Source organism: Athene cunicularia, assembly GCF_003259725.1.
Source record: "Athene cunicularia isolate RWA chromosome 5 unlocalized genomic scaffold, athCun1 chr5_part2, whole genome shotgun sequence".
Taxonomy (NCBI): Eukaryota; Metazoa; Chordata; class Aves; order Strigiformes; family Strigidae; genus Athene; species Athene cunicularia.
In genome coordinates this window covers 10,073,538-10,081,121 of record NW_020799102.1, presented here as the reverse complement: position 1 = coordinate 10,081,121, position 7,584 = coordinate 10,073,538, and the positions used below count along the sequence as shown (strand labels likewise).

The following is a 7,584-nucleotide window of genomic DNA, read 5'->3' as shown; positions in this document are numbered from 1 at the left end:
AGATTCCGTATTTTTGATGACATAGGAATGGGAATCCTCCACACAGGTTTTGTGTAAACCTATTACCTGTACAGACCAGTTAAATTTGCATTGCGTGAAGGTATGCACGGGCTGGTGTATTACAGGCAAATAGTATGAAATTTAAAATGAACTTATTTCATGTCTATGAAAACATGAAGTAAGGTTTCCATGAAGCATATAAGTACAGACAGGTTTGTGACCAAAAAAGACTGTAGAACAGCAGTTTGAAGTCACTGTTCTTTTTCTTAGTTAGCTAAAGTACTCAATGTGTAGTATTCGTGTTCTATTTTTACTGTAATTTTGAAGAGTATAGATGCAGTGTAATCTTACAATTTAACCTGGGCTTTGTCTGTGATGTGTTGTGTGCTGGTACGTATTTAATTTTAAAATGAAACAATGTAGTTGCTCTTTATTTTTATTTTATCATTTACCTACAGAAAAATTTTGCCAAGGCAAAAGTTTACACTATAACATCACAGGAGAGAGAAAAAAAAAAGGGCAAACAAAAACTAAAAACGAAACAAACAAAAAACCCAGAGGACAGATTGCTGTTTACCATTTATCAGATTAATGCAAGCAATACTTCTCATCTTCAGCTCATTTGGATTTTTTGTTTAGAATTCAATCTAAATCTACACTACAACAAAATAAAAATGCATTCTTCTTCAAGACTGGTTTGTTTCCTCCGGTGAAGATAGTTTGTCAAGTGCTCCCACCTCTGCAAAGAGGAAAAAAATAAAAAAGGAGAGAATTAACATCTGTAAATATGCATATTAACCTTGGCAATTAAATAATGAAATCTCATTTCAGTCATATACATTTTTATATTTTTCTTCTCTCATCTATAAGCAGCAAATCCTTGAACTTCTCATATTTTAATTTATAAAGTATTAAGTTTTTCTTTTGAACATTAATCATATCTTCCGTTGTAGTGGTAAGGTATTAGCTGTCTTTTTCTACCTGCCAATCCACAGAAATGTGGCCCTCGGATCACAGCTAACCCTTGCAGGAGGTTAAAACCTTCACAGGAACAAAAGCACAGACACCAATATGGTGGTTGCTATTTGCTCAATTTATTAACTGTGCAATTGCTTTATATATGCCTTTCCATAATCGCGAGATCTTCCAAGCGCCTCTCCCTACATTCCATCTATAATTTCACCTTTCTAGAAACAGCAGTGCCTGAATAACAATGAAATGATATCAATTTCATATATCAATTGATATTGCTGGATCCCGGCATCTCAAAGGTTTTAGTATTATCCAGTTACAGGTGCCACCCTACAGCTTGCTCTATATGGGAAGCCTTTAAAGCTGAGTGAGCAATTTTCAAGAGAAAGAGCTGAAGGCCACTTTTAGTTATCACCAAGATACTTCTTCGTAGTTAAAATATTCACTTTATCTTGCAGATCAAAATGTATCTCTAATCAGAATAACGATTATCTGTATCTGAATCCCATGAGTGGGATTTTTCTCCCTCTCATCCAAGGCATATATCTAAACTAATATATTTAATGTAGTAAATTTTCATTTGAGCAAAAATATTGAAGTGTCTCTATCATAGTAAAGTATGTCTTTCACCTCCTAAATCTACAGTTCTGATGTTGTGTAATAGTTTGTACTAGGTCTTGCCAGTAAATATTAAGGGATAATATGATAACATTCTATGTCTTTTAAAACCTGGGAATACAAGATCTACCTCAGGAAAAAGCCATTTTATATGATCTGGAGATCCCTTTTTTTATAAGGACAGGTAATAATGCCATCTTTTCTGAATAAAAACAGCTGTTTGTCATCACTCCCCTAAACAAGGAATTTTTCCTCAGAGTTACAATACAGCCTTTTTTGCTCATTAGTCCCATGGAATAAGTAATTTGTATTTCTATGCATTTTATTTTCTTGCCCATCTTAGCAGCTCTTAGAGTCCTCTTCAGAGAGCGCGTGCTTGAGCTCAACATGTTTTGCAGCCTTTCTGTTGTGTCCAGTTATTGGGTTTACTTGCTAGGCTCACATAGGAGTAAAGAGTATTTAGGGCTCCTTCTTCTTCAGTGGCACGACTAACAAGCTGCTACTTTGTCCACAGTAAATATACATGCTCTTCCACTTTAAATATATATTTGCATTATCTCAGGCCCTTTGTAATAACCATAAAAAGTTTTTGTTTCAAATGCAAAGTTGATTCAATAAACATTGGGTCGATAATTTTCAGTAGTGAGATTTAGAAAATCATGCCAAAGAGGTACAGAATTTTGATTCCTACATACACAGAAAATGAACAGATCTCTTGAAAGTCTCTTTTAATAATTAAAATACAAATGTAACACACAGTTCTTTGTAACTTTTCTAGAGCATGTACTTGCCACAGAATTGCTTCTAACTTGTTGTATACAAAGGTAAGAGTATAGAAGTTACAGATTTCTTGAACGGTCTGCTTTCTGAGATGGAAAATTCCTCAAATATTTGCAGTAAAAAGAACTTTTCCCCTTCCTGTTGTTTTCCTTGCAAATATATATAATGCTTTTGAATATTTTGTAGATAATTTTAGAAGGGCTGAAGAGGTTTTTAAGAGCTCAGAATTGTGGGTTTGGTTGTTTTGGTTTGGGTTTTTTTGTTTGTTTGTTTGTTTTTTTAGAAAAAGAAAAACTAATGAAAACTCAGAAGCAGCCAGATTTCTTCTTCACCTAATGCTATAATAAAATTACCCTTCTTACAGAATCTGCTGTAAGCTCATTTTTACAATTGTTGTCACAATGTTGAGACTCCATGGAGTTTTTACTCCATTTTGAGCTGTTTGTCAACATTCAGCTTAGTTTTGTTGCAATTTACGATGCAACTTTATTGTAGATGCAGAAAGGGAGATGTGTTTCTTTTGCCACTAACAAGTGTTTCAGAATTTCAGCCAACTCTTCCTGGCATTAAACTGAGGTCTTGTTTAGTTTGTTATTGAATTGTTTTATATTGACTCCCATGTAATCAGACTGCATTTAGTTTGTCTTCTAAAAGCTGCGTCCATGCATTTTAGTAGCAGCTGTTATTATTTTCATAGTGCCCAGAGTAATCAGATGGTATTAGAACCCAGCTATGCTGGATATTCATTGACCTACAATTTGGCAGCACTACCTGCCCTCTCCCAATCAGGCCTACTCCTAAGTGCACTGAAATGGGATTGGCCCTCCCTGCCACCAGAGATTCTGTTCAGAGTCTGGCACACGCAGTTCTATAGCAGGCTTGTACATTCAAGAATAGTCCTATCTGGCCAGCAATTTTCACACCAGAAAATCAAAAGATTAAAAAGGTATTCACTAACCTTTAAGATGCAAGTAAGTCAGAAATTCAATTACTGTGCGCACAATGTTTTCATCAGCCAGTGGTCTTCCAAGATTCCCTATAAAACAAGTTGGTTGTTCATTAATGTTAACATGGTATAAAGATATAGCGTATGTGACAGTGTGACTAAGTTTAGAAGTTATCTGAAAAAAAACTATCTGAAATTTCCTTTTTTTTTTTTTTGAAGTCCTTGATGGCAAACCTCATTTCATGAAAAAACAAACCCACATTAAGGTAGGTAACTGCAATTCTCAGAATCAAAAATGTCCAAATTTGTATGCTACTGCTGCATAGGAGCTGCTCTGACACCTCAATGGTCATGGTCTTTAAGGCATTATGGCTTCTGTTGCAGAAGAGTTATCTTCTGTTCTCAACTCCCTCCTTTGCATCCACTAGCCTGAGACTGAAGGGAAAGGTAAATATAGCAAACAGATACATCAGCTTTCCAAAACAGTTAAAAGCTCTTCGTGTAGTTTGACTTTGTTCCCAATAAGCCACTCAAGTGATGTAGATGAGATTTGTAGCCCAAAAGCTAGGCCTGGGACTTAAAAACTCAGAAAGGTATGTTTTTGCATGTGTATCTAATACAATATACTCTTTGATCTTGTGGAATTAGGCCTTTTGGTGCTTTCTAAACCGCCCAAGTTATCAAGCTTCCTGGGAGCACTTCGGGAGGTTGAGAAGTACACTGTGTCTACTAAAAAAAAAAAAAGAAAAAAAAAAGGGGAGACATCTTGCTTTTTATCAACAGGATGGAGAATTGTTCTATATTAGAGAACAAATGATAGGTAATTTTGCTAACATTTAGTTCTCTGCATACAGAACAGATGGGTACCAGTATCTGACTGACCATTACTACATCAGTGAAAAATATTGTCCCTTGATGTTATCAGAGGAGATGTGTTTAATCTCAGAAAATAGTCTGAAAGACTGACTTTGCAGCAGGTGAATGTTTGGGGGAGTTTTTCTATGACAGAAGGAACAATTTAGGCTTCTAGTGACATACAGGTCAGAAGGCAGAATGATCCCTATAGCACAAATAAAACAATATTGATGCAGAGTTGTAAGGCACAGGAAGGTTCCTAGTATATAGAGAGTAAGCATTTAAGAAAACATTTAAGAAATTTGCATCTAAAAGTCTCATCTTCCAGTCTTTGAACTGACACAAAGATGTTGTTATTACTTTCATTAATAATACTTGTATTATTTGAAGTTTTCCTTAATTTAATTTTCATTCCCACCTAAAGTTATGGATTTTTGTTGTGATTAATCATTATTATATTGGTAGTTTATTGACCCAGATTTTATTACCAATGTATTACTTACTGGATAAATATTTTTCTTTAGTGACTTGAACATACTTGTACATGTGTATTTCTACATATTCTGCTATTGACCTTAATTCTGTATAGCAAAATACTTGCAGACTCTAGTAAAGAAACAGTTATGCACTTGGAATTTAAAGATTTTCCTAATTATGCTCATAGATTTTTTTTTTCCCCTTGGACCTAGTGTTAAGTAACTAATACAGTTTACAAGTTCTATGTTACCTGGAGAGCCTGTGGATTTTATAGCATTCCTTCAAGGAGAGTAGTGCTTTGCATGAATCCTTTTGCGGTAATAATGTGTACGTATATTGCCATTTTAAGATACTCTTGTAAATAATCATCAGAATTTAACTTTAAAAATCATTAATTTTTAATTAAAATAAGAATTCTGGCTACTTCATCCATTTTTTAATATTCAAATCCTCTTTGGATAGGAACTCTATGATATACTTTGGCTTCAAAAAAAACCTGATGAGAGAAGAGAGTCTAAGATGACATTTATAACAGAGGCAGTTACATAATTTTCAGGTCCCATTCAGACACGTTTGGTTGGGTTCACTTGTAAATGTGGAGGTGCAGCAGTACCTGGCAGAAGAGTTCCATAACTTTTATTCTCCCTGTAAAGGAGCTGGTAATATATCCACAAATGGCAACTTGCTGCAGTGTGAGCTGCACTGTTAGAGTACAGGTGCCTTTCACATTGTTTCTGACTGGCAAAATACTATTTTTACATCAGTGTTTGAGAAAGTAGGTTCTTCCTTTTGTCTTCCCCCCCACTCTTTTCCCAAAACACACACACACACACACACACACACACACACACACACACACACAGACACACACACCCCCCACCCCACCCCACCCCACTATGGAATGATGTGCCAGAACTAAACTGGCAGTCACTCTCACGTTGTGACAACTAAGAAATGTACTCAAGTAACTGTTCTGTTTACATATTAATGATGCTCATTAAATTGTAATGAAGCACATTTCCTGTATTTATTAGCTTCCTTAGTGTTAGCAACATTTGCTTTGTGCTGGATGGATTTAAAATAGAGCTGGGAGCTGGGACTTTGTTCTCCCCCTAGGCCTGGAGGACAGCCACTGGCTTTGGCTGCAGTGAGAACAGGTCACTCCCTGGCAGTCTAGAGATCAGATTCATCCCAGCTCACTTCAGGTATCTGCAGCAGATTTAGTTTCTCCTCAGGAGAAACATTTTTTTTTCCCTAAAAGTTTCTACATCTTATCCTGAAGTCGGTATTAAAGTAAATCCTAAAAGTGCTAGCTTCTCCTCATAAAGGAGTCTAGGCACAAACTGTAGAGGCCCAGCTTTGGATGATGAATCCAGAACAAGGCTGCTTCCTTTTCACTGCCATTTACTCAATTCTGATACATGCAACCTCAAAACAATATGTTGACTTGACTTCAGTTTTGACCAGGTTCTCAATCTTTTAATGAAGATAATCTTGTTTAAATATAGGAAATATTGTGAGAGTTAACATGGATTGATTTTTTTTTTTAAAGAGTGAAGACCCTTACAACATGGACAGTGTCATCCAGTTCTGAGGTCTAGTTTCAGTTCTGGAGTATCAGAATTAAAAAAAATATTTGCCAATTTCTATAACTTTCCTTACTGAAAGATTCCTTTATGGGCTCACTTCTTTGCTGAAAATAATTAACTCTTGAGTGTCTAGGGTGACATTTGAAATATTTATTTGAATATATGAAAAGAAAAAACTAGGTTTATTGAAGTAATATGATCTATTATACCTTAAAAACAACATAATTATGGTACTTTTCCCTAGGCACCAAGATATTTTAAACTATGATAAAGAGCACACTGAATGGCCAAATTTAATTTTTCTTCCTTTCACATGCTTGTTAGAATTTTTGTTCAAGTGCAAGAATAACCTTGTATCTAGGTAGTTGGTGAAATTAATAACAGTAAATAAATTACTAAACATAAAAATCAAATCAACAATACTGGCTTTCAGAATTTCATTACCTGCTTTAATATCCTCATCAGGCTGTATTTCACGTTTACCGGTGAGACCATGTTTGTCATTAAAAGATCTGTGGTTATCTACTGCATCTGATAAATAAATTAAAAATCAGAGGAGTTAACTGACTTAACAACAGTCTTTGCTCTATTGCTTGCTTTTCATGGATTTCAAAGAAAAGATCATGGTGGGCACTTTTGATGTACAAAATGACAAAGAAGCAATTAATGTGTTACTAAATAAAATAATCTCTCTTCTGAATTTGTGCTTAAGAGTTATATAATTTACAGACCCAATCCTGTACTACTTAGCTGCTGAAGCAGTTACTGAATTCAGAGGAAGTTGTAAAGAAAATGTAAGTTTGTACATTCACATGTAATTTGCGAAGTTGTTTTTGCCACTCTTTCCTCAATTTTTAGAAAATATTTCCAATTATTTTGCTTAAAAGAAGGTTATTCATGTAAGCTATCTTACATGGCCCTGGAGCATCTTCTCTCCCCCTTGCAATGGGCATTTCCTTTAGCAGTAAGAGCAGATCAATACGACCTGTAACCAAGGATGATTCTTATTACCCAGTCTTAGATAAATGGCACTTTGACAAGTACATTTTTGCACAGTATCTTTGCCAATTTGGTTAGATCTGTTTGGCGCAAATAGACGTCCAGTTATATTAACTGAACCAGTTAATACATTTAAGATGCATTATTTTATAGGGGTTTTTTAGGTATTTTTGAGATTAGTTAAAAAGAGTAAAGAGAATCAAAGTATCTGTAGTATTTGTCATGTATTACTGAGATTGAAAATATAAAAGCATTAGTAATGTTATCACATTAACAAGAAATAATGGTAGAAGGACAGATATTTGAGACAGCTTAGCATTTCACATTTCTTATAATCTACATTTGTAA

The 7,584-nt window shown here is 34.9% G+C and overlaps 1 protein-coding gene across 1 annotated transcript; it reads right to left on the bottom strand.

Annotated features, from left to right (window-relative positions):
- Nucleotides 1-398: 398 nt before the first annotated feature.
- Nucleotides 399-7,190, bottom strand: GAL (galanin and GMAP prepropeptide). The gene is made up of 4 exons (XM_026850190.1): nt 7,151-7,190; nt 6,682-6,768; nt 3,329-3,406; nt 399-739 (listed from the first exon to the last, which is right to left on the bottom strand). Exons 1-4 carry the CDS (start codon nt 7,188-7,190, stop codon nt 687-689), a joined length of 258 nt encoding a protein of 85 aa, XP_026705991.1. The 3' UTR covers nt 399-686.
- Between the last annotated feature and the right edge of the window lie 394 nt (nt 7,191-7,584).

What these genes read in the sequence shown, in the direction of transcription:
- GAL (XM_026850190.1), bottom strand. Translation starts at nt 7,190, where the DNA reads ATGCCCATTGCAAGGGGGAGAGAAGATGCTCCAGGGCCAT. An exon ending in AGAAGATGCTCCAGGGCCAT is followed by an intron (nt 6,769 to 7,150) that starts GTAAGATAGCTT and finishes TTTATTTATCAG; the next exon opens with ATGCAGTAGATAACCACAGA. An exon ending in GACTTACTTGCATCTTAAAG is followed by an intron (nt 740 to 3,328) that starts GTTAGTGAATAC and finishes TCCTCTTTGCAG; the next exon opens with AGGTGGGAGCACTTGACAAA.